The following is a 27,230-nucleotide window of genomic DNA, read 5'->3' on the forward strand; positions in this document are numbered from 1 at the left end:
GTATGTCTATTATATATATACTTGAAATTGTTGAAAAGTCATTCTATCGTTGTGATATTATAAGTTATTTGTTATGAAAGTAGATAAAGGGTCTGAAAAAGCTGAAAACCACTTATTCTAGGCCAATTCTCCTATTTGACAGATGAGGAAGCTAAAACCCTGAGAGGAGACTTGACTAGTCTCAGGTGACCCAGCAAACATGGGCAGAGCCGGGACCAATCAGGGCCATGTGCAATATAGCCCCCACCCTCTTTTCCAGTCTACCTCTCAGTTCTGCTCCCCAGTCCACTTGGGCCCAAGACCTTCACTCAAGACCGTCCCCTCTACCACCTCCTCTCTGCTTATTGTAATCAGTCCCCCCAAGGCTCAATTCTAAGGCTGATTCTCTGGGAAGCCTTCCTGGTTACTCAGCAGGCATGCTCACTCATTCCTCTGAGATTCTTTAATTTTGTTTTTGTCTCTCTCCATTTAGGGTACAGTCTTCTGTGCCCTCATCTTCCCAGGAGGACAAGGACCGTGTACTGTCTAACTCGCTTCTCTCTTTTGTGCCCAGTGCACGGGGCAGAGTTCTGGAAAGGCTCACCAAATTCAACGGACCCAACTTGTGTTACTCAGGCTGGGTCACCTGGCTCTGGACTGGTTGCACTGGCTTAGTAGATCTGGCTCTCAAAGTCCCATGAACTCTTGTCTGTTTACTTTTTCCTCCCCAAGGTAGCTGATGCCCAGTCAGAAGAAGGGGGAACCTGGAAGTGACCCTCCTTAGCGCGGATGACCACTTCCAGGGCAGAGCAAGACAGAGGGGAAGAAAGGCAGGAAGAAGAAATCCTGTCACCACTTCTTTGGAGCAAAAGAAGGACTTCATCCAGCATTCTGGCACTTTCCTTATCAGTGAAGTAGGACATGGTTACACTTGCCTGAAGCATTACCCCTACTTCAGTCACCTCTGTTGGCTATGTACATGCACAGAAATAAAATGCCTTAATGATGGTGACTGTCCCCAACAGGGAGCAACAGACAGCCTGGAACTGTGTTTCTGTCCATAAATCCACAGAAAGCTGACTGTTTGACACAGCAAGCTCCTTCCACAAGCTCTGTCAGGAGTAAATTTAAAAAAAAGATTTTATTTAATTTTAGAGAGAGGGGAGGGGAGGTAGAAAGAGAGGGAGAGAAACATCGATGGGCTGCCTCTCACACACTCTCCAACCAGCCGACCAAACCTGTAACCCGGGCATGTGCCCTGACTGGGAATTGAACCAGTGACCTTTCGCTCCGAGGAACGATGCCCAACCAACTGAGCCACACTGGTCAGAGCTGTCAGGAGTAAATTTAATTTTGCATTTTACACCTTTTGTTCCTGTTCTTAGAATTCAGAGGGCTGCACAGAAACAGTTAGCCCTGTGAATAGAGGGGTCAATGGAAACACAATTCTCTGTCCAGGAATACTGAAGAGAGAGAGCCACGAGAAGGAAGACACTGAATCAGAGTATGAATGTGTCACCCTGTCATCTGTTCACAGTGCAGCCTGTCAGAGCTAGAAGGCTCCTGCCACGTGGTATGTGGGAATTCCCACAGTGGGGTCAGGAAATAAGAGGTGGAGAGGGGTGCAGAAAGTGTGTGTGTGGTTGGGGGTAGATAAGAAAAGAAGAATCTAATCAGACACAGATGGGACCACTTGTACTAGCTGTGGAATGTGGGCCATACTCAGGTGTCTCTAGCAGAGGGGCAGAGCCGGCACAGTGCCCAGGTGAGGGCAGCAGCAATTCTCAGTGCCCTGTGGGAACCTGGGCTTATATCTGAGACGCAGGATGATTTAAGGAGACCAGCAACAGGCAGAAATTGTGACTTAGCAGAAGGACCAGAGGAGAGACTAGCACACAGGCTGGAGGGCTCAGCTCCAGACTCTTCAACCTATGTAGAACAACACAGGCCACTCCCAGGGCCACTGCAAGTGGGGAGGCGGGGAGGCCGGGAGGCCGCTCTAGGAGGCAGCCAAGTGGGCTGTCAGTGGTTCTGAGACTGAGCAGACAGAGGTGAGCCCACGAGAAGGAGGAAGCCCCGCACTGAATACCAGGTCCTGGGCACAGAAGCCCAGGGGGCTGGATGAGAGCAGGGCCCACCATTCATTAGGTGGGGGGAGGGATCCTGATAACAAGGGGCATGACCCAACATCACGAGGTGTGGCCTGACTCTTAGGAGGCTTTTATACTCCAAAGGGCAGGCTGAGGGCCATCTCTAGGGCCTCCTACCTCATCGTAAACAGAGGGTCCTGTCTCTTGGGCCTCTCTCTCACCCTCCCTGAGGCTAGGGTTGGCAGGAGTTAACAGCGTTCAGATCAGAAAGAGACCCAGGAGAGGACATGCCGACACATTTTCTCCCTTCTAGAAGTCAGGCAACCCCTCCACCCATCCTTTATCCTCAGGAGAGGTGACAGACCCAGGGAAACAAATCCAATCCCCTGGGGTTTCCTATTTTACAGGCCAGAGCTTTCCTAAGTCCCAAGACACTGTTTTATAAAAACAAAAAGCAGGCAGCCCGTCTGGTCTCCAGGTGAGTTCTTGGTCCATTTGAGCCTCTCTGAGACCTAGAGGTCAAAAGGCAGTTGGGCAGGAGCATGGACTGTGGAGGTCCCAGGAAATGTCTCTGACACTACAGCAGTTCAAGCAGCAGAGAAACCCCACAGTCCGGTAACATCACTTGGCAGTGAGAAGCTGGTGCCTCTTTGTTTTCAAGGACAGTGGCTTTGAGCAGGCATTGGCCTGACAGGACAGGAGACACCATCAGCTCTTTCCTCTGGCCAGTCCTTTAAAAATCTGGTCCCTCAGGCCTTCCAGCAGTTGCATAGTGCTGGCAATTGAAAAACATTTTCACACCCACTAGCTGGCGCGAGTATCCCAGAAGCCCCAGAGCACAAATTGGCATATCCATATGTCCGAAGAGGAAACTGAGGCTCCAAGGAGAATTCTCTAAGTTCAGAGGCCTGCTCAAGTTGTCACTGGGGGTGGAAGTAGCACTAGAACACAAGTTAAGGTCTTTTCTCACACGTTCTTTCTTTTTTCTGGCCCCAGAGAGTCTGTTCAGCAAGACTGAGGAACCATCTGATATTCACGATAATAATGACAAGCAGGTATCAAGTACTGACTAAGTTCCAGGTTATTATCACAAATAATGATTTTATTTAATTCTCACACCTACCTTGGGAGATAAATCACCCTTTCCCAATCCCTATTTTACAGATGAAGAAACAGGCTCAGAGAGGGTAGCGATTTGCCTTGTTGCAAGCAGTGAACCTGATGGAACCCCAAAATGACTAGATTCAGATAAGCAGGGGTAGCTGAGAATAGGCCAGGAGAGGGAGGTGGTAGGAAAAAAGGGAGTAGTATCTGGTGTCCTTGGGACAATGGCCACCTGGCCTGGCTAGGGAAGAATCTGATGCCTGAGAGCTGGCACAATCAGGCCAGGCAGTTGGAGGAGGGCTTCCAATGTCAGCTGAGGGGTGGGACAAGGGCATGGGTGGTAGTAGAGAGTGGAGGTTCCAGAGCAGGGGGTGAGGGGTTAGGGGTGAGCGACAGGTGCTAATAGAGCTCTCAGATGAGCCAACAGGAAGCCTGAGCTGCAATGGGGACATGCAGGAAGCTGCCAGAATCCATGGGTTAGGTCCCTGGGGGTGCCTGCCCCTCCCATCTGGACATAAAGGGCCTTGGTGCTGGCAGAGGAGCCAGAATGACTTCACAGGCCCTACAGACAAAAGAAGGGGCCTGGCTAACCAGATCGCTGTTCTCCAAACTCCCCAGGGGCCCCTGTTCTTGGCTGGATGTTCAGGGCACACATTACTCTGCTCCTTCAGCCCCTCTCCCACAGGGAGCTTTCTCTGGGGCAGTGATTCTCAACTGGGGCAACTGGCCTTGCATGGGACCTTGGGCAGCCTGGAGACATATTTGGTTGCCACAAATGGGTGGAGGGTGGTGCAGCATCTAGTTGTGTAGAGACCAGGGATGCTGCTGAATATCCTCCCATGCACAGAACAGCCCCCTACAACAAGGAACTATCCAGCCCCAAATGTCGACAGTGCTGGGGCAAGCAGTGAGTTCCCACATCCATTTGCTCTCTTGTGAGGGAGTCAAGAAGGGAACACCAGCATCCCTATCTTACAGAGGATGAAACAGGCTCAAAGGAGAAAGCAGCTTGTCTAAGAACATGTGGCAAGTTCCTTCAGTCAACAAATACTTATTATTATTTTGTGCCAGTTACTATTCTAATTGCAGAACTGAGACAAGGACTCATTTTTTAAATTCATTCATCAATAGACATTTACTGTGTTGGCTGCTGGGAATATGTAGTGATGAATTAGATCCAGCTCCTGACCCCTCAGAGTTCACAGTCTAGTGAAGGAGACAGCCACACAGACATTGACAAAGCAGTGAGACCAGGAAAGCCTAGGGCCACATGGGGAAATCCAGGAAGGCTTCCCAGAGGAGGTGTTTATAAACTAAGATGTAAAGGAGATAGGAGTTAGCTTTCTATGACAGAAATTTGTGTAGAGGGTTCCAGGCAAAGGGAATAGCATGAATAAAAGTATGGAGGAAGGAGAATATGGTTCACAGGGTCTTGTCAGGCTGAGATGCCTGGATTGCCTCTGTGAGCTGTGACAGGGATGCAACAGGTGGCAGTTGAGAAAAAGAGAGCTCTGAGACCATCTACCTGAGGGGTTTCTCTGGGTCAGCGTCTAGGGAGGGAATAGGACCCTTGGATGTGCTTCTTGCCTCCTTGTGTTATGTTGCTTTAGCCATGAGTGGCCCTCACCCTGCTGGGTCCCACTGTGGAGGTCCCTCCAAGGGCAGGAGCACACAGAGACCCTTGGCCCAGGAGGACAACCCAGAGTCCCACCCAGTCTGCTGGAAAACAGATCCTTCCCCCAACTACTGCCCCCTTTGTGAACAAGGACATAGAGCACTGGGAGGTGTCCCTTCACATCTGTAAAGTCAGTAATGGTGTATCAAATGAGGCCCTCAGTCGCCTACAGGGGAGCCCCATCCCTGGCATTTATATGCTCAGTGATTGGCCTCAGCCCCTCTCCATCCCTACTCAGGAGGCCCAATTGTGAAAATCCTGGGATCACTCATGACCATGCCCTCCCCACCAGGGACTGTCTGGAGATATTTCCAGGCCCCATCCTTCCCTGAGGGGCAAAGTCCTCAGCTTGTTAGCACTCAGTTCAAACATGATCTGTTCAGTGATGTTCAACATCCACCCAGAGCCTTTTATTGCCTGTTCTGGGCTTCCACAGCACTGTGTAAGTCCCTTTTAGACACAGCCCTTGTCTTGCTGGACAAGGTTGTGACCATGGACAAGTTCCTAATAGCTCACCTGAAAAAATGAGGATGATCATAGTGCCTGCCTCTTAGGGAGAATTCCTCTCTGTATCTGTGTCTTGTCTCTAAAGGACATTGTGCTGGACTCAGGAACACACAAGGCTCCCTGCTGTCAAAAACTTGGAATCTGCTGCCCCTGTAGGTTGTGTGATTTCGGGAAGGCATTGAGCTCGAGGGTCTACTAACTCTGCCAGAAAACTGTTCAGACCTTCTCCTCTCTCGGCAAACCTCCTGGTACCTCCTCTTGCCTATCTCCAGCTCTGATGATGGCCTTGCTTTCTACCTCACTAGGAACGGTGAGGCCATCAGAGAGAACTCCATGAGGCACCCCCCCCAGCCCCCACCCCTGGCTCAGTGCATTGCTCTGCCTTCTCTGGGCTCCCAGCAGATCCCGCTTCTAGGCTGTCACTCCAGCAACTCTCTCCCTCCTTCACCTCAATTCTGCCTTTTTCTCATGGTCTTTCCCATCATCCCACATATACGCTGTTATTTCTTCCGTCTTAAACAAACAGCTGCTGCCACACTCCCTCTCCTTCCCTTAAATAAAACTCCTTGAGAGTGTTGTCTCCACATGCTGTCTCCACTTCCTCTTCTCCCATTCTCTCTTGGACGACCTCTAATCAGTCTTTTTGCTCCTACTGCTCCACCAAAATCACTCTTGTTAAAGTCACCAAAGACCTCCTTGTCACTAGACCTGGAGAACAGTCAGTTCTGGCTTCTCCCACACTTGGCCTTGCAGCCTGTGCCACCACCAGCCACTCTCCTCCTAGAGCCACTTTCTCCACTTGGCCTCCAGGACAACCCAGGGTTCCCTCCTGGGAACTTCCGGCAGCTCCTTCCCTTTCTCCTTGGCTGGGTCTCCCTCTTGTCCCTGAATACCCAGGGCTCCAAATATTAGAGTGGCCCCCTTTCTCTCCCACCTAGCCTCACTTCCTAGGTGATTCCCATCGAGGCTCATTCAATACAGTCCACATGCTGAGGAGGCCGGCCCTGACCTTTCTCCTGTACTGCAGACTTGTCTTTCTAACTGCCTCCTCCAAGGCAGTGCTGAGACATCTAGCTGACACTGCAAATCTCAATTCCATCCTTCAGTCGCCTCTGCCAAAATTGTTGCTGGCTTCCTTGTCTTCCTTCTCTCACACATGAAATCCAATCCATTAGCAAATCCTGTTGGCTCTCCCTTCAAAGTATATCCTAAATCTGATCACTCCTCACCACCTCCACTGTCACCAGCCAGCTCCACGATGTCAGCATCTCTCATCTGGATTGTAGTAGTGGTCTCCTAACCATTTCCCCAGCCTCCATCCTTTACCCTCTTCAGTCTATTCTCAACGCTGCAGCCAGAGAAATCCTTTAAAAACTCCAGCCGGCTCATGTCTCTTCACTGCCCCAAACCCTCCAAAGGCTCCCATCTCACTCAGCATAAAATTTAAAGTTCCCACACTGGCTTACAGGCCTTCATGGTCTGGCGACTAATCCATCCCTCACCTCCTCACAACAACTTCCCTTTTCACGCATGCCACTCCAGCCACACTAGCCTCTTTACTGTTCTCTGAACATGCCAGGCTTGCTCCTGCCTCAGGGCCTTTGCACATGCTATTTCTGTTGCCAGAACACTCTTCCCTTGGATGACTACATAGCTCACTCTTTTTCCTTTACATCTTTACTCTCATGCCTTTTTTTCAGTGTGGTCTTCTAACTGGATTCCCTATCTAAAATCTCTATCCTCCCTCAGCCTCCCCAAGCCCCTTTCCTTATCCTTTATTATTACCTAGTAAACTATGCATTTTACTTATTTACTTTCGGTTCTTCCTCTCTCATGCCTAGAACGTAAGACCCACAAGGGCAGAGATTTTTGCCTGTTTTGCTCACTGCTGTATCTCTAGCACCTAGAGTAGTGCCTGGTGTGAGGTAGGTGCTTTATACTGTACTTACAGAATGAATGAGTGAACTGCTGGGGGCCTCAATCTCTTCATCTGGAGAATGGGTATCTTAATAGAACTTACCTCCTGGGGTTGTATGAGGATTCATTGAGCTAAGTGATTGTATATGTGCTCAGCATAGGCTCTCGAACACAGTAGGTGCTCAGCAAGGCACTTTTTTCATCCCTTTGCCTTGCCCCCTTGCTGTGTTTAGAGAAGGGGGCTGGGCTGGGATGTGCCCCATCTAGCTTCAGCCCATGATAATCCTTGACTCCTCTTGGGTGCTCTTGTTGAGAGATAGGCAAGGCCTTACCTGGGTGGATGTCCTGAAACAGGGACTTCCAGATGGTGTACTGCAGCGGCCCTGTGTACTTGGAGGTTGGAAAGTCTTCATATGTCAGATTGGTCTCATGGATTTTCCCTTTGAGCCTAGAAGGAGAGCAGGTTGCATTGGGGGCTGGATTCCTGTTCCAACACTGCGGTCCTACAGCCAGCCACCTTCACAGTAGCTAACATAGGGTGAGGTCATGGGTATGAAGTCTGCCAGACTCAGATTAAAGGGCCTGCTTGTACCACTTTCTATCTCTTAGCTATCAGCCTCGGTTTCCTCATCTTTAAAATGGGTACTATGGTAGCACCTGACTTCTAGGTTGTAAGGGTTACATGGCAAAACATATAAAAAATGTTTAACACAGTACTTAGCTCATGGTCAACACCAAATACATGATGTTAGTTATCAGTATGGATCATCAACAAACCAATAATTAAGTGTTACTGTGATTAAAGGTGGCTATGGGACCAGAGAGACCTGGGGTTGAATCCTGGCTCTCCTAACACACTACATGAGGAGCCTTAGCCAATTGATCTAGCTTCTCTGTGCCTCAGTTTCTACATGTGTGAAATGGGGATGATAGTAGTAATTACTTTCAAGGGTAGGCTATTATGTAATATCTGTGTTATAAATGATATATGAACAAGTACTAAAACATACATATTATAACACAGTGATATACTATATATATTACACACATAAAGCCTTTAGCACAGACTCTGGCACATGATAGATGTCCTACATATTTGATAAAGATTTGAATGAATGGATTCTCTGCTAACCTCCCCATCTGCCTCCTTTCCCAGCACCTCACATGGGCTGGGTGGGGGATACCCATCTGGGGAAGGTCCCTGACAGGTGGGCACTTGCCTCTCTGACAGTGAGGCCACCCCGGCCAGGAAGGTGTGCCGGTCAGTTTCCGCCAGCCGCTCCTGCAGGATCTGGGCCCCCTCCTGCACCTTGCGCAGCTGCTGGCTGTAGCGCTGGACCTTCTGCTCGATGTCGGTCAGTGTGCGCGCCGTGTCTGCCTCCAGCTCCTCCAGCATGGCCTTCTGCCGCTCCCGCAGTAGCCGGTGCAGCCGCTCGAAGGCCTCGCCGATGGTAGTCCGCAGGCTTTTGGTGGAAGACTGTGGGGACAGTCATCAGGGGTTATGTTAGGGAGAGTGGAGGTGGTGATCCCTGGGTGAGAGGAGGAAACTGAGAGCCTTGGCATGTAGAGCGGAAAGGGCGGCAAAGGGCAGGCTTGGTGTGGGGAATGGCACACGCAGAAGAGTGGCGGTATAAAATGACTGATGTGGTGTGTCACAGCCAGGGATCCTGTAGGCCCTGTGAGGAAACTACTGAGCCAGTCCAGGTGAGACAATGGGGCATGAATGACAGGATCAGCAAAGGAACATGGCTTGGAAGACATTTAGGGTGTCAAAGACATCTTTGGTCCTGGTGACTGACTGGCTGGCTGCAGGTGAGAAACGTGTGAAGATGATGCCCAGATTTCTGGCTTCGGGGTCAGAGGGATGGGAAGGTGGGCAGGGGGAGGGGAGGGCAGGAGAGGATGCTGAGTTCAATCTGGGATACAGTTAAGTCTTTAATTTTTTAAAAAATCACTCACAGGCTCAAAGAAAGATGACAAATAGATGACAGATATCAGAAGGTTTATAAATTGCAATATGCTGGTCAAACCTTGGTGGTCACTCACCCTGTTTGTCCCACTACCCCTGAGACCCCCTGGCCAAGGGAGAGTGGGGAAGGGCACAGACTTTTGTGCTCAGCAGTCTCGGTAAGAATCCTAGTTCTGGGTTTTTAATATGGCACCTTCAGTTGCCTAATATCTGTGAACCTTGGTTTTCTTATCTGTGAAAAGGGTAACACACTGCATTGCAGGGTTATGGTGAGGATTAAATGAGGGAGTGGTCACAAAATGCATGGCATTGTTTGAGGTACAGAGAAAGAGCCTGGTTATTAAAAAGGCACCAGTTCTAACACATCCTAGAAGTCTTCATTGAGAGCTGGCTTCTGAGCTGCAGCCTGAAGGATGAGCGGGATGTCAATTGCGGGTGAGGGAAACAGGGAGAGGGAACAGCACGAGTCAGGATGACACACACAGGGCACAGACGCGCGGCCCGGCTGCAGCAGTGTGTGGGGCCTGCCTCTGCAATTTCACTTTGTGGGATTCTGGCTGGGAGTTCACAGAGTCAGGAATCCTGCAGTGTGCAGTGCCCAGGGCTCTGTGGGAGGCTTGACAAAGGCTCAATTAGGGCCAGTTCCCTCCGAGTCTGGGCTGCCCGCCTGCAGGAAGAACTGCTGGCAGTGGGCCAGCCTCCCCGCGCATGCCCACCCAGAGCGCCAGGCAGACAAAGGGGTGGAGGGGAGGCTGGGGAAGAGCAGCCACGCTGCCTGTGGCTATTCTGAACCCCTCATCCAGGGAGGGTCGAGGCTTCCGCAGTGGCAGGTCACGGACAGAAAAGATGGGGCCTGCCCTTCCTGCACCATCTGCCGCCATCCTCCAAAGGTCCCCACATCCCACGGCCACCCCTTCTACTTCCTCCTCAACCACTCAGTAACAGTGTTTGGGCTACTGGCCCTCCTCTACTAATTGAAAGTTCTGGTTTGCCTCCCACCTCTGTGGCTGTTCCCTCTCTGCCACGCATGTTTCCTAGGGCATGTCCAGGCCAGCTTCTCCCAATTTCGTCCCACATGTCCTCCCTCATCTCCCTGCTCTGAGGATGGCTCCCCAGCCCTTATCATTGACCTTCCATATCTCCTGAGTACCACATTCATCTTTCTACCTGCCTCTTCCACACAACCCTGGGATCCCACAGGGTTTCCAACTCACTAAGTCCAAAGTCAACTCTGTGTCTTGGCCAATAACCTCACAGCCAGTGATCCTTCCAATGCGTAAACTGGGTCACAGCCAATTCTGCGTTTAGGAACTTTCTTGGCTCCTCGATGACTAATAAAATTCTAAATTCCTGGGCCTGGCATTCAAAGTCCTCAATTAATCCTAGCTTACCTCTCTAGTGCCATGGCATTTCAATTCTACCTGCTTAGAATGGACACCCCAACAAATCATTTATTCAAAAGCTATCTCCTCTGTGACACCTTCCTTACTTTTTTAAGCAGTTAACTTAAATGCTCCCAGAGCATTTTATAAATACTTAATACACTGTTCCACAGTCCATGTGGCTCCCAGCTAGGAGATCAGCCCCCTTAACCCATGGTAATGATGCCTTCCTCAGCTCTGCCTCCAAGTCTCCCCCACCTTGTCCATCCCAGGACCTGACACAAGGCACCAGGTGGCAGTCAGGACCTTCCTGAGAAGTGAAGGAGGGCAGGGTCTTGCCCAAGATTACTCTGCAAAGGTAGGTGCAAACGCCATCTAATTTCTAGGGTGGGAGCCCAGTGTTCCCCAGGGCAAGAAAGGGTGGGAGAGACAGTTCAGGAGTAAGAACATCTGCATGACAGCCACCGCAGGAGACCCAAGCATGTTTCCTGACTGACCTGGCTTGCTGACCACAAAGCCAGAGATCTTGCTGAGGACATCCCAGCATGAGGCCGGAATACACACTAGGTTCTGACAGAAATGGAAAATAAGATCCCAGCTGGACACTTACTGGCTCTGGGGCCTCAGGCCAGCTCACCAACCTCAATGTGTCTCAGTTTCCTTGCTGATAAAATGGCCATAAAAGTTTCTACCTCAAAAGGTGTTCCCGCCTGCCTCACACATTTGTTCTACAAATATTTATTGTAATGGGAAGCACTGTGCTAGGTCTGGGGAGTCCTTCTGTCATGGAGGTGACATTGTGGGGCTCAGCGAGACAATGAAAGGGAAACAACTTCTAGCAGAGAAAGGTTTAGCTTCATTGGTGTGTCCTGGTTACTGTAGTTCTTTCTATGGCAGAGCCATGCCCACCTCACCCCCAATCCCTTTGGTGCTGTGGCTGGGAAAGTAGCCCCCACTCCAGTACACCACATCCCTGGGAACACACTGGGGCTTGGAGGAGCTGGGCCCATTTCAGAAAAACACCCTGCCAAGAATGCATCACTCAGTCAGAGCCGACCAAGGAAAACATTGGGTCTGGGAGGTCAGACAGACCCCCAGGCTGGGCCACTGGAGGGGCAGGCGCCGCAGGAAAGCTGAGTCAGGCACCAGGTGAAATATGACCTCCAAAGCATCCATAGGCATTTCTTGTATAAACACCCCAGTCCAGACAGGAAGCAGGGCTGGGGGAGCTGGAGGGGAAGGTGGCCCCCCAGGACCCCCCAGAGGTAGACAGATGGACAGGAAATCAGAGGAAGAAGAGGTCATTGGAGAAAAACAATGGGGCGGGGGGTGGAGAAAAGAAGAGAATGCTGGGGAGAACAGACCATAATATTCCCTCCTCATCCAGACAGAGGCTTCCATTTGCTTCTCTTTATGGGAAATGTATAGAATCACCATGCAGATGGGGAAACTGAGGCTGTGAGAAGCAAATAACCAGTCCTGTGACTGTTTCTCATCTGTTGCCTGCAGAGAGTCCTGCCCAGAGACCGTCTGGAATGTTCTCTGAAGAAATGTTTGAGACCCCACAGCAGGCTGCCAAGCTGGGGCACAGATCTGATCTCCAATGACCTCTCAGTGCTCCAGTGTGACCTCCCCAGGCCCAGAACATTCCTAATGCTCTGCTCCAGCTGCTGCTGGCAAAGGCACTCCTGCTAATGAAGTGAAGCCAGAATGAAATCACTCTAGAGCTTAGCAGCTGGGCCTGGGTCTCCAGTTCTTGGTCTCAGAAAGAAAGGGCAGAAATCAAAGCAAGTGTTGCCCAGTTAATGACCCATCTGTGAGGGGAACTTAGAGGGAGCCCCTTAGAAGTGTGCAGGGATCCAGAAGTGAGCTGCAAGGAGCCTGGCAGAATCCCCGCTGTACAGATAGGAACTCCGGGGCCCCCAAAAGTATGCAGTTTACTCCATGTCATACAGTGAGTTAGTGGCTGCGTCAGAATTCAAGCTCTCCTCTTAGGTCAAGAAAAAAGGCTTTTCTTTTTAAACCATTGTAGAGTTTGACCCTGTTTTTCAGAGTCCACAATCCCATGGCCTGAGCTTCAAGGGAAGACATGTTTAATAACGCAAGAGGAAAAAAGACCCCTGCAGGGAGCCAGGGTTCCCCGCTGCCCACAGGGTCCCGGGTCCTACCTCAACTTCCACCCAAAGCAGGAAAAGAGAAAAAGATCCACCCAGGCACTAAACCAAATCCTTGTCCTCGGTCACCCTGGAGTGAGTCCCACCCTACTGATCTTTGCTTAAACCTCAACCTCGGTTTCTCCCCTACAACCCTGGCCCTTCCAGGTGGAGTTCGGCTCCTTAAAGCCCCGTGCCCACAGCAGGCCCGAGCCTCTGCTGGCTCTGCCCCCACGAAGCCCCACCCCTCCAGCCGGCTCTACCTGTGTCCACGCCAGGCTCACCTTGGTCTCGGCCAGCTGTCGCTTGAGCAGCTGCAGCGCCTCCGTGTGCTCCCGCTCGCTGTCCTGAAGGGCCTGAAGCTGCTCCTTCAGCTCCCTCTGGGGGGAAAAAACCCCAATTTACAGGGTTTGCCAGTTTCTGCGATGTAAACACTCCCACCAAAGCCGGTTTCATGCTATCAATGGGAGGTTACAGAACTCAGAGCTGCGAAGAGGTTTGCACAGCCAGCTCTCAGGAACCGGTGAAAACTGGCTCCAGTTCTCCACTGCCCGAGGTCCTTTCCTATAGATTTATTTTTTATATGGAGGAGAAATACACCACCATCTAATTTCAGCTCCTTTTAGTCAGGTATGGATTACTAATAGCTGAAAGTCATTCCTAATGGATTCCTGCCCATCTGAGTCATTGGAGCTGATGGATCTCATTCACCTAAGATGCAGAATAACTAACTGCTCCTCAGGCCCTCCCGAATGGCTTTGGGCCTGTCCAGCTTGGGCCACAGTCTGGCAGAGACACATGTTTGAGGAGGTGGGCCAAGTGCTGCAACCCTCCCCATTGGTGGTCCTCATGGGTCCACAAATGACCCAGCCACCCAGGCTGTTCTTTAGAGTCTCTGAGAAATCTACCCTGAAGTCTTGTGTTCTGAACATTGCTCAGGGCACCCGAGGGACGCGGACAAATTCCTTCCTGCTTTCATGGCTGGGGAATAAGGACAGCAGGTCTGTCCCTTCCTCAGGGACCCCAGCAGCAATCGAATACTCCTTCACCCATTCCACAAACTTGTGCTGAGGCCTTCTTGATCCCCTCATTATACTGTGTCAGCAACAGGGAGAGTGATGAGGGACAAGTTCCAACCCATGATGCCTCAGGAGACAGTGACATAGACGTTAACATCACAGTGAATGCTGGAAATACAATATTCGGGGACTCTCACCCTACGCCCCTTCCATGTGCCCCATATCAGTGAAGGACACCCCACCCCTCAGCCAGCGAAGCCAGAAATCTGGGAGTCATTCTTGACCTGTTCACCCACCAATCCAGTCTTCAGCTGGCCCTGAAATGTATTCTCTTCTCTCTATACCTTCTGCCATTACCCCTCCCCGCCTCAGCCCACAACTCCGGCTCCTGGGTTGTGGCTCCAGGCTCTTCCCAGGCCCCGAACTCTTCAAGTGCCCCACAGAGCAGCCGGGGTGATTGTTGTAAAGGGCAGATGTGTCCATGTTTCTCCCCCCACGCCTTCTGCAAGATTTCCGATTGTCTGGGAAGAAAGGCACAACATCTGAACAAGGTGTTCAAGGCCCTTCACTACTGGCCCCAAATTACTTTTCCAGCCTTATCTCTTGGTCTAGACCTGCACTGTGCAATAGGGTAGCCAACTAGCTATATGGGTCTACAGTAGTCCCTCTCTATATCGTGGTTCATTTATCGTGGCCTCACTGTTATCGCAGGATTTTTTACAATATTAAATTATTTATCGTGGATTTTTCGCTATATTGCAGGATTTTGCAGTACTGTATATGTATGTTGTTAAAGTTACGTAGGTTTAAGAGTGTAGAATAAATGTAAGGTTCCTACTTTGCGGGGGTGGGGTGGGTCTGGAACGTAATACCTGTGGTAAGTGAGGGAATACTGTATTTAAATTAAAATGAAATCAAAATTAAATAAAATTTAAAATTATGTTCCTCAGTTGCACTGATTGCAGTGGAGTGCACATTTCAAGTACTCAAAAGCCACATGTAACTAGTGGCTTCTGTATCAAACAGCACAGATGCACAACTCTTCTGTTATTCTCGAAAGTTCTATCGGACAGTGAAGCTTTAGATGCACTAAGCACCATGCATGCCGTCCTCCAGATCTTTGCACCTGTTATTCCCTCTGCTGGAATGGAATGCTCACCCATGTCTTTCCTCACTTATTAGACTCATATCCATCTCTTAAGACCTAGATTAAATGTCACCTCCACTGAGAAGGCATCTCAAACTGTCCACTGTCCTCAGACACTCCTTCACCTGCACCATTGTGGCACACACAGTTAATTACAAAGTTGCCTGTCAATCTCTCCCACAAGGTTGTGGGCTCTCAAGGGTAGGGACTATAATGGATAGACTTTCACACTCTCAGTACCTAGGACAGGGCCAGGCACAGAGTAACTTCGGTATGAATCTGCCCAGGATCTTAAGAGGTTGTGCAAGTCTGAGCTCACCTCGGAAACGGTGGGAGGGGAGAGAGGGCCCCAAGCAGGCAGCTCGCCCCAAGGGGGCTACACAGCCTGAGGGAACAGCTAACTTAGGAAAATCCAACCCTGGAACTCACAGGGCAGGACTAGGAGGCAACCTGAGCTTTGCCTCTACCCCTTCCCCCGACCCTTCTCTGGTCTCCTTCCAGGCCTGGGATCAGCCCTGGATAGGAGGTTGGCTCTGCCACACGCTAGCCGTGTGACCTTGGGCATGTACCCTAACTTCTCTGTGTACCAGTCCCTCATCTGTGAAATGGGGATAACAATGCCTTCTAGGGTCAGGAGGCTGAAATGAGATAATAGAAGTGTTTAGCCTCATAGGGCAGAGCTTGGCATACACTGAGCATTCAAGAGATGGAGTGGTCACCATGTCCCACATGAGGCCTCTGAGTCACTTCTCCATGTCCTCACCCCTTGCTGTATCCAGGTCCTTCCCTGCCTCCTCAGGCAGCCAGAGCAGGAAGGAGCTCCCAGGACCATTTGGTCCACTGAGTGGCCCACAGTCACTGATTGACAGAGAAGAACCAGCTGGATAATTTCCTCCTAGCAGAGGTCAGACAGGAAACATGAAGCTATTGATAAACTCCTAAGTGGCAGAGCCAACTGGGGGCAATGCCAGAGCTCAGGACCAGAAGGGCTGGAGGTGGTGTGATTTGGGTTTGAGTTTCATAGGTGTCATGTCATCTAATTCTCACAACAAGCTCACGAGGTTAGCACCTTATCACTTCCATCTCAGAGAGAGAAATGGAGGCTCAGAGAAGTCATGCAGCTGGCCTAAGGCCACAGAGCTCATAAGGGGCTCTGAGTGACTCCAAATCTGTGCTGGAAACCCTCGGCTGCTCTGTCTCCCACTCACTTCAATACAGCACCATGTCTGGTCCCCCATGGTCAGGCTGTGGGCCAGGTGCTCTGAGGGTATAGACACAGTCCTTGTCCTTGAGGAGCCTGCAGTTAGTTGGGGAGGCAGAAACGTGAATATGAAGACTACGTAGGAGAACAGAATAACGTGGTGGGACCACCTAGGAACCAATCCAGCTGGCTGCCACCATTCAACTGTGGTTGTAACACCCTCCCTCCGCCTCAGTTTCCAAGTTTGTGAGGGGCAGTTAATAATAGCACAGGCTCCATAGGGTTGTGAGGATTAGGTGACTTAATTCACAACCTGACATGATGCCCAGGATGTGCTCTGTCACTCTTAGCTCTTGTCATTATCATCATATTAATTACAGTTATATGTGAAGTAGGGACTCAGACCTGGGGAGCTTCCAGGAGTTCATTTTGGATGGAAGGATCAGGGAAACAGGTAGACAGGGTTCCTTCAAGTTTCCAGGGTGGAGCCCAAGCATTTCGGCAGAGAGAACTAGTCAGGCAGGGGCACAGCTGGTGTGTGCTGGAAGTGGGGGGCAGTATGGGATGGCTGGAGCCAAGTATGTGGTGGGTTTGAGTGGGGGGGTTGGGGATCACAAGCTGGAAGGCCAGGGAGCCAGCTCAGGTGAGGGTGGGGGTGGAGAAGCCTTGAAGGTCAGCCTGGGGAAGCTGGCCTCTGCAGGGGCCCCTCAGAGCTGGGGCAGGGCGGAGGAGGGGAGAGGAGGATGTACTGCAGAAGGCGGAGCCACAGCTCTCCACCTCTTCCTCCAGAGAGGGAACAGTCAGGGCTTGTGCACACAATTATGTGAATATGTCAGCTGAGAGGCTCTGGGGCTCCCATAGCTTTGGAGAGGCCAGGCCTGGGGCAGCAGCTGCGGGGAGGACAGCCAGCCAGGGCTCAGATGTTTTCAAGGCCAGACCTCCCCTCTTGAGAGGCCACCCCTCTCCCAGCCCAGAGGATAAAGCTGCCTCAGGAAGCCATCTCCCCTTGACTTCAGGGACTCTTCTCTGCCCCCTCACTGATCAGTGAAGCCCAGTGAAGCCAACATGAAATCTGGCATGAGAAAAGTCTGGGTTCAAATCCCAGCTGCACTTCTTTCCTGTCTCAGGGCCTTCCTCTGAGAGTCTCATCTGTCGAATGGTGGTAAGAGCCACTCATGAGGTTGTGATGAAGATTAAATGAGACAGTGCGTTTGAAAGGGCCCAGCATGGCGCTGGCACATCGTAGGTGCTCAAGGTTCTCTCCCCTTCCTTGTGCCCTGATACCGCTCCCTTTTCCCTTCTCTGACCCAAGGATGCTGAAAATCTTATCAGGGCAACCTGAACTTGCCTCTCCTTTTTCCTTTCCTCCCAATCCCTCTTTGGTGCCCAGAACTCCTGATGCTTCTGCTCCTCCTGACAGACTTGAACTCTTGTATACCTTGTCTCTTTGAGCCCCATCCCTGCCTGCCACTCTGAGCTTTGCCATCTCTGGCTACACATCCTGGCTGCTCCCCCAGCCTCCAGGCTCTCCCACCAGTCCACCCTGAGCAGATCGGACCAAGCCACACTCGCCTGCTCAAACCCATTCCTGGCTCCCCAGCATCTCCAGGATCAAGTCCGAGCTCCTTGGGCTGGCAGAGGATGTATTCAAGGCCCTTCTTGAGCTGGTCAAGCCTCACTTCCCCATTCTCGCCTCCTCCCACATACCCTCCCCTCCAGCCACAACAAACCACCTGGACATGTGCTCACCTCCGTGCCCGTCCCTGGTCAGACTCAGATAACCTGAGCCCAAGTTCCAGCTTCAGTGACACTTAGTGGTTGTACTTAGGCACAGTTTCCGAGCCTGTTTCCTCGTTTGAAAATGGAGCAATGAGACCCAAATCATAGGGTTGCTGTGAAGATTAATTACAAGAGGGACAGAGAACCACAGCAGGGCCAGTGTTCATGCATTCTCTCCTGGGCCCCACACAGGCCTTGGCCTCACTACCTCCAGCAAGAGTGTCAACTGAAGAAATGACTGAATGAATCTCTGAATCCAAAATGGAACCCACCTCTAAGTCCTCCGCCCCCACCCCTAGTGTCCAAGCAGATCTCATAATCCCAAAGATAAATGATGTTGGAAAACACCACTGGATGAGAGTCCATAGAGCTGAGTTCTGGTCTAACCTTGGGCAAGTCCATTTCCCACCTGGAAAGTGGGGAGAGGGTGGAACTGGATGGCTTCTGAGCTCCCTCCCCATTTGGATGCTCCCTGAGGCAGTTAGAATATGGTGGGGGAGGCTGAGTTCTAGGCCAGACAGACCCTAGTCTGAATCCCAGCTCTGACTCCCACTTGTACTTCAAGTGGGATCTTGGGCAAGTTATTGGACCTCTCAGCCTCAGGGTCTTGGTCTGTGTAATGGTGCTGATCCTAGTCCCACTCGGAGGAGGAAAGGGAAAGAGGGCTGTTGTGAGAATCCAGTGCCCATAACAGCACCTGGCACACAGCAAATACCCAATAAACTTAGGCCAGTGTCTTTTTTAGAATTGTATTATTTCTGTTGTTGTCACTCCCTACCAGATCCCTTTCTTTTTCTAAAATCAACTTCAACTCTAAGTTTCTATACTGTAGCCTGAGCTTAGCCAAGGTGTCCAGGATGAACAGGACACCTGTGAAGAGGGAACTAAGATGCCAACAGCTAGCCTGGGGTTTGACTCACTGCCAGCCTCACCCCCATGGAGGCTGCTGTTTGCACATAAATCCTGCCCTCTTCTGGGAAAAGTCACAGCAGAGGCTGGTTCCTGGGACACAGACAACCTGGCTGCCTCCTTGTCCTTTGCAGCTGTTATTTCTTTGAAAAGGCAGCAACTCTCTCTCCCTCTTTATACAATAAGTGGATAGTCTTGTTCTTACTTCCATTTTCTAGATTGGGAGAGGGTGCAGGAAAGGCATTACCTTCCACTCAGGTGGAGGAAGCCAGAGGCAGCATCGAACCCAGTCCCCTAACCCTGCTCTTTCCCTTTGTGGCTGCCTTGGTGTCTCTGGGTCACTACACCAAGTTTTTCAAGGCTCCCATCCGAGGCTGATATACTGCTGTCTCCTGTGGCATGAAGGCCTTGGGAAAGGCTCCAGTGGTCACATGAAGCCTGGAGCGAGTGGCTGGAACTGAATCTGATCCTTCCTCTGGAGGTTAGGAAGCTGAGATGGCCTGGGAGCCGGATAACGTGCCTGACCAAGATGACATCCAGCCACCTGCCCTTGGTGCATCAGCTGGCACAGTGTCCTTAGCCTGACCCTGTGCTGACTACTTGAAATACAAAGACAGGCAGGATGGGGGTGGGGATGTGGGAAGACAACTACCCGGCTTTCAGAGGCTGCTCAGGCAGCTGGGAGGCTATGAGTGGCCCGGTCAGACTGGCTTCAAATCCTGCCTGTGCCATTTACTAGCAGGGTGACCAAACAAGTCACTGCATTCCTGAGCCTCTGTTTACTTATCTGTAAAAGAATCAAATTACAGTACCCACTGAATAGGGTGTTATGAAGATTAAATGAGGTAATACCAGAAATGCGCTTAGTATAGCCCCAGACATGAGGCTAGAGCACAGCAAGCATTGGCTGAGAAGTCCCAAACCCTGCTGAGATGGGGTTCTCTCCCCGCCTTTGCTCTGTGGTCTAGTGCTCAGCAGTTGTCAGAAAAAAAAAAAAAAGGAATGCATACCCCTTCACTGCCCCCCCCAACACATTCACATGCTATTTACACAAGAAAGGTTCTGTAGACCTAGAAAGCAATTCTAACCAGGTTTTTCTATGGGATGGTACTACAGGGAGACTTTTAACTTTTACATTATATAGTTCTGTTTATTATGCTAATTCTATCATCGGAAAAAAAGGATATTTAAAAATTGTTGTGTGCTACTGTGTGCCAGGCACAGTATCAAGCACTTAAAAAAAAAAAAAAAAAAAGGATTTGTTTTAGAGAGAGGGAAAGGGAAGCAGAGAAACATCTATGTAAGAGAGAAACATTGATTGCTTGCCTCTTTCAAGCACCCCGTCTGGGGACCAAACTCGCAACCCAGGCATGTCCCCTGGCAGGTGATTGAACCAGTGACCTTTCGCTTTGCAGGATGATGCCCAACCAACCGAGCCACACCAGGCAGCATCCCTCACCTTTACAATATCTTTCACCCCTGTAATATAGATGAGCAGGTGGAAGCCTAGAGAAATGAAGTAACCCAACCAAGGGCACACAACTTCTCAATGATGATGTCAGGATCTGACCCCAGTATTAGAATCTGGTACAAAGCAATTCTGCTTGGCAGGTCAGGGAAAACTTCACAGAGCAGGTGACATTTGAGCTGAGCCTGGAAAGCTGAGTCGGACTTCTTCAGGCCCGGGTTTTCAACCAGGGATGATTTTGCCCCAGGGCACATGTGATGAAGTCTAAAGACATTTTTGGTTGTCACAGCTTGAGGGGAGGGGTGCTACTGGCATCTAGTGGGTAGAGAGAGGCCAGGAATGCTGTTAAACACAAGTGCACAGGATTGCCTTGCACAACAAAGATTTATCTGACCCTAAATGTCAATAGTACAGAGTATGATGTAATATCCTAGAGCTGTTATTATTTATTGAGGGCTTACTATGTGCCAACTGCAGTACTAAGTTCTTGCAAATGTCCTCTAATTTAATCCAACCCCATCATTCCACGCTGTCAATGAGGAATGTGAGGCTCAGAGATGATAAGTAACTTCCCTAAGGTCACACAGCCAGAAAATGGTAGTGCCAGGGTCGGAGCTGTGAATACAAAGCCAGAGAGCTCTTAACCTTTCTGCTCTGCTGCCTCCAGGATTTGTAATGAATGTAAAAGTTCTGGACCAACTGCTAGGCATGGTGTGGGGGGTCTCCGGCTGAGCCTAGGCCCAGCCTCCTTTGGCCTTGAAGTTGTGGGCAAGATTCCCTACCCCCCGCAGCTTCTGCCATTCCCCATCTGTCAAGTGAAGAAGGTTGCACCAGATGATCTCCAAGGCCCTGGCAGCTCTAAGTCTGTTATCTTTAGGAGAGGGGCCCTGTCCCACGCTCCAGGAGCCTGCAGCTGGCAGAGGAGGGGGTGTGATGGACAGGCTCAGCCTCATTCCCAGTGCATAAATAGCTAATGAGCCCTGCTTCCTCATTAGGAGAGAGATGCTGGTAGAGGTTGGGAGTGGCTTGAACTTCACCCAGGAGCTTACCTCTCCAGTGGGGAGCCATGTTTCTCTGTCACCTTCTTGCCAAGCCCAAAGAAGCATCAAAGCCAGGACTTCTCAGGCAAGAGAGGCAGGTCTGGGCATACCCCCAGATGGGTACATGAGTTCTCATGGGTAGAAGGAGAAAGAATAGGAGTGCATGCTGACCCAGCCCCTACCATGTGCCAGGGGTGTCTAAAAGCAGGTCCATCTCAAGTCAGCCTCGTGAAAATGCTGGTAGGAAAGAATCATCTTGACCCCACTGTATAGATGGGAGCATCAAGGCTTACAAGCAGTGACTTGGCTGAGTTACACAGGTAGTGTTGAAGGAAGGTTTGGAAAGCAAGTGTGTCTGACCCCAGGGCAGTAACCACAAGGTAAGTGAGTGCTAGTCCTGTTTGCCTTTTCACCTAAGAATGAAAAATGTTTCAATAGCGTTTGGAGAAAATATATGTTCAATTTCTCCTGTATTCCCCAGGACACAGAATGGACTATAAAAAAACCAAAACGCAGTAATTCTGATTTTCTGGTTTACCGAAAGGGGAACCAAGGTTCAGAGAGAAGATGCCTTTCCAACTAGAAAGTCACACAGGGAGAGGAAAGGATGAGCAGCTGGGGAGGGATCTGGCCTGGGTCAGGCTTTGCTTTCTAGCCCAGGTCTTTCATTGTCTGGTGTGTGGCTTTGGGTTGAGTCACATCACCTGTCTGGACCTCAGTCTCCACATCTATGTAATGAAGAGGATGGACAGATGGTTTTGGCCAGAGTCCCTTCAAACTCTTACACCCTGTGCCCAATTCTGCCAAAGGTTCTTTCCTCTTCCCAGTTTATATGCCTTCACAGACGGAGGGAAGAGGACACCAGTGCCTGAGACAAGGATGCTGGAGGGCCAATATAGTCTTGTACAAGCTCCCAGAGCTCCCAGCCCCTGCTCTCTATCCTTAAAGAGCCAGGCTAGAAGAGAGTCAGTCATGGTTTTGGGATGAAAGGGACAGGGAAGGGTAATGGTGAACATGAGGCCATTTTTCCTGGGGCCAACGCTCATCTCTACGAGCATTTGCTAAGTGTAGGCTGATTCGCAGGAAGTCATGAAGAAGGAGGAGAACCCCCTACAACATGGGGCAAAGAAGTTATCTCCTGCATAAGCATCTCAAGGTTCAGAGAGCTCACTCTCTCCCAAGTTAGCCCACTGTATTTTATTTAAATGTATGAATCAAAAAACCTGCTTCCAAAGGCCCCTGAGTCTGGGCCAGCTCTAGCCAAGGTTGGTCATTCGTTCATTCAACCTTACAGATATGTGCTGTCAGCGAGGCCCTGTGCCAGGCTTTGGGGCCATAGATAAGATGAATAACAGACTGTCCCTGCTCTTGGGGAACTGTATGCTAGACTCGTATGCCAAGGTGAGATACATGGGCTGCTGGATTTAAATGGTTTAGCTAGAGAAAAAAATTCCAGGCTCTAATAAGCTTGGGAATCATTTTATTAAATATAGTAAAATGAGTCTCTTGCTATAAGATTCTCTAAGCCTTTAATATGCAAATGTACACTGAGAGTCCTCCAAGAGGTGTATAGAGAATATAATATATTTCCCAAATATAGCTGATCTGGAACACTACTTTTTAAAACATCACACTTATTAACAGAGAATATTAGGGGAAATGCGCTCTAATGCTATTTTTTTTGGCCAGTGGGTCTTGGGGAAGGCTTACACAGAGAAAATGTTTGAGCAGGGCTTTTAGAATTTAGTAGGAGTTGGTTAGTGAAGATGGGAAGGTTTAAGAGAGACCATTTACAGTCCTAGGCTGACTATGCTCAGGTTACTGTGCATGTACTGTTTCATTTAGTCCTCCGAGATCCTGATGCGGGTGACAGAGCCAAGGAGGTCATCAAAAGCCCCTGGAGACTCCTACAGGTCCACACCCAGCCTTCTCAAATCACCTTACCTCAGGGCCTCATTCTCCAAATCCTGAGCCCTCAAAGTCCTGTCCCCAGTCTCAACCAGGGCTCTGTAGGGCTCTGCTCTGGTTTAAACCCAAAATGGTTCTTATTGCATCTGGATTAGAGCCCAGTCTTAACCCCTCACACATCTCAGCCTAGCCCTTGGCACCCAAACCTACCCTCTCAGCAGTTTGCTGACTCTAACTTGGACCCTCTCTCAGATTTAGTCCTTCGGGTACTGCCCCCTTGGTCCTGATGCACACCTGACTGAGTCCTGCCCCTTTGGGCTGCTCCCACACCTGCTGCTCAGCTATTCCACATAGTCCTGACCCATCCTGGGAGGCAGTTCCACCCCCTGTCTAGCCCCGACTGTTTTCCCATACCAATCTGCCTGTCCCAAACGATCCTGAACCATTCTTATGTGGGCCTGGTCTCCAGGTCCAGTCCCCATGACACTTGACAATGGCCCTATCCTTGTCCAGCTCTGATTCAGCTCATCCCCAGCCCTGCCCCAACCTGTACCTGGTCCAGTTCTGATCTCATTTGTCCTTCTCCGACTCCGTTGCTGACCTCTCCCCAACCATGGACCTACCCCAACTTCAGGTCTACCTCAGGCCCCGCCCAAAGCCCCGCCCCTCACCGCAGCCCTGCCCCGGCCCCGCCCCATCCTAAATCTGATAGGGCCATGACCCTGCCGGCGGCCCCTCCCCGTGACAATTCTGACTGGGCCCCGCCTGCGGTCCAGCCCTCACCCCGCCCCCGGACCGGCCCCGCCCCCCGCCCCCGGGCCCGCCAAGCCGCACACCTGCAACTCCTCGAAGGCATCGTCAATGCCGGTGACCTGGTGCTGCTCGTGCAGCGCGGGCTCGTCACAGAAAAAGCAGAGCAGTGCGCGATCCGTTAGGCAGAAGAGCTTGACCTTGTCGTGCGCCTGGCAGGGTCGCGCAGCGCGGCGCGCATTGAGGATGGCGTCCAGCGGGAAGGCGCTGTAGCGCTCCACGATGTTGGCCAGCTTGAGGCTAGGCGCGAACGCGGGCTCGGCGAACGTTCGCCGGCACTCGGGGCAGTCGCGGGCTCCCTGCGCCTCCTGCCTCACCCAATGCTCGGTGATGCAGCGGCGGCAGAAGTAGTGCTCGCAGCCCAAGCTCACAGGGTCCTGGTAGATGCTCAGACAGATGGAGCAGAGCAGCTCGTCCTTGAGGCTGCACGCCATGGCGCCGGGGGCGGCGGAGACAGGGGGCTGCCGAGAGAGCGCAGCATTGCTGGGGGCAGCACCGAGGGATGGGTGCGGGAGCAGGCCAGGAGAGAAAGGAGTAGGCGCTGCAGGGGAAGGAATGAGAGCGGTCCGGGAGGCGGGTAACTCGAGGAAGGGGTAAGGTGTAGACTGCGCGAAATGAGAGCTTAGGAAGGTGGTCTCAGGCAGTGGGTGACCTGGAGCTATGGGTGCTGGAGGGAGGGGGGCGTGGGTGTCTGAGGGAAGGGACTCCTGGCAAGAAGGTTCTAGGGGGAGGAGCAGTTCGAAGGAATGGGTGCCGGAGAAGGAGATCCAGGAGGGGGACGGAGGCCTTGAGGGGGGCTGAAATCCCGGGATGGGTGCGATAGGGGGAGGGGAGAAGCTGGGGATAGGGAATTCTGGGGGAGGGGGAAGCCAAGCGGAGCCTCACCGCGGCTGTGCAGGGCAGAGGAAAGGTGGAGTGCGAGCACGCTCCGCAGCCCGATCTCGGCCCGAAGACCCGGCCCGGCGCATATCCTTACCCCTGCCGGCTCAGCGGTCACTGCTGTGGTCCCAGCGCAGCCTCTCAACCCGGAACCAGCCAAGCCGGAGTGGCCGGCAGCTGAGACTCCTTCCCCGCCCCCGTGGGCGGGACCTAAGCGACTCCGCCCTCACGGCGGGCGGGGGGAGAGAAGGGGTGAGGCCCAGCCTCAGGCTGGTGGACCCTCTCCCCGCCCCCACCATTCTCCAAGCTCCTGGGGGAGCGAGACGCAGCTGTTCCTTCAGGGTTTGCACTTGGAACAACGTCCAGGTCTTGCTTAGGGTCCCTGAGGCGGGTGGGGGTGGGGAACAGCTAATTTGAGAGCTTAACGTCTAAAGGAGGAGCATCTTTTCGGATCATCAATGTGAAGATTTGGGAAAAATAATATTTTGTATTAAAACAAACAAGAATATGTGTGTAATCTGCACAGAATACAACTTTTGCATAACATATAAAGCTAAAACCAGAGAAATACCCTACTCGCTTAGAGCAAGTTCAAGACCCTCACATGCCTAAGCCCTGGGGTCCCATTTCCTTTTCCCTTTCTTAAGGAGTGCTAAGGGCAGTAGTTTGGAACGCCCTGGCGCTGGCTCATGTCTGACCCAAGGAATTGCCTCCATTCAGCAAACATTTCTGGAGTGCCATATTTGTGTAAGTGTGGGGTGGTGGGGGTGGGGTGGGAGTTGGAGCAGGAGAGCAGGAGAAAGTAATAGGAAACCTTGTCTTATATGCCAGATGGAGAGGGGATTCTAGGCAGAAGGGACAGCATGTGCAAAAGCACAGAGGCGTGAAAGGGGCGGGCACATTAGGGGGAAGAGCAAGTAGTTCTGTACTATTGGGGGTGGGGTGGGGAAGGGACTTGGAGGAGGTGGAGGGTGTTGAGGGTCATGGTAACAGATTTCCTGAAAGCATGGGGTTTTCAAGCAGGGGAATGACCTGGTCTGAGGTGGGTTTGAGAACGTCAAGGAGAAGTTCATTATCCCATCAGAAGGTGAAAGCGGAGACTCTCTCTGATGTGTCTGCATGTTTGCAATGCTCCTCACACGGTTAAAGGTGTGTGGCTGAATAAAAGGAGCAAATATGTGGATTGCAGGAAGAGAGCCTGGGCACCAGTCAGGTCACTGTTGTCACAGTGCCTGCAGGACATGAGACCTGAAGTGGGGCCATGGCAGTGGGTAAGGAGAGAAAGCTAGGGTACTGAAAATCTAGACATTATGAAATTTGTAATAGATTGGATATGGGGGTGAGAGAAGGAGGCATTGAGTGTGGCTCCCCAGCTTCTAGCTTCTCCAGCAGTGTCTTCACTGGAATGAAACTTCATTACATTACAATTTAACAAACAGCTTGAAGTTTACACCTGTGCCGTTTATGTGTCCTCCATCACACCATCTCCTGGTCCCGTGTCTCCATCATTGCCAGAAACAATTTGGTTGCTCATGCAGCAGTGATTCCTCAACTTTTCCTTGCAGTCAAAGCCCTGATTTTGTTCAGGTGGCTCCCTCCCCCATGTGACTAAGGGAAGGCTGGCCCCAGCCCATTCCAGGAGTCCATTTGGTCCAAGTTCATTGTGGTGGTCACATGCCTCTTGACAGTGATGATTTGGGCTTGGACACAGGAGACAGGTCTGGCCTGAAAAACCAGAGAGGAAGTCTACATTGGGGAGGGAGCTTCTGGAAAGGATCCCTTCACTTTAAGCGATCAGTCTACCCACTTTGCTGCATGTGGATGTAGTTGGTGGTGATGCTTGGAACTGCCATCAGCCATCTTGTTCCCACTGTAAGGATGCAACCATCGAATGACTGAATCCAAGGGAGTCCTAGGGAAGAGGAGCTGGTGCTCTGACACAGAGCCTAGACTTTTGGATCTTTGAGATGATCCATCTTATAGCTCAAGCAAGTTTAATAGCTGTGTACTGTCACTTAGCAACCACAAGAATCCCAAATGGTATTCCGTTATCCCATTTTTTTTGGTAAGGAGGGCAGGGTCTAAATTATTGAATTATTTGAAGTGAAATTTTTAAAAAAGGCTTAATTTACTCAACATGTACTCCCTTCTCCTCTTCTTTAGCAACATAGTAGCTGAAAAAATGGCTGGTCAGCTAGAGACCCCACTTTCCAGCTGCTCTTGCAGCTGAATGTGGCTTCCTGACTAAGTAAGTCCTTTTCAGTAGCATGTAAATAAAATAGTCCTTAAGGCAT

General features: G+C 51.1%; 1 protein-coding gene across 2 annotated transcripts in view; it reads right to left on the minus strand.

The window, feature by feature from the left end:
• TRIM62 (tripartite motif containing 62) overlaps positions 1–25,097 on the minus strand; it is a 28,658-nt gene extending 3,561 nt beyond the window's left edge. Inside the window, exons 1-5 of one of the 2 annotated variants that reach the window (XM_090271534.1) lie at positions 25,034–25,097; positions 24,084–24,518; positions 13,061–13,156; positions 8,493–8,749; positions 7,605–7,720 (exon numbers count right to left, since the gene is read on the minus strand). In XM_090271534.1, the coding sequence (XP_090127660.1) occupies positions 7,605–7,720; positions 8,493–8,749; positions 13,061–13,156; positions 24,084–24,491 (877 nt within the window). In that variant the 5' untranslated portion in view covers positions 24,492–24,518; positions 25,034–25,097. The other variant, XM_090271535.1, reaches the window with a different exon arrangement.
• Positions 25,098–27,230: the final 2,133 nt, after the last annotated feature.

Source organism: Furipterus horrens, unplaced genomic scaffold (genome assembly GCF_987537825.1).
Source record: "Furipterus horrens unplaced genomic scaffold, mFurHor1.1.pri manual_scaffold_3, whole genome shotgun sequence".
NCBI lineage: Eukaryota > Metazoa > Chordata > Mammalia > Chiroptera > Furipteridae > Furipterus > Furipterus horrens.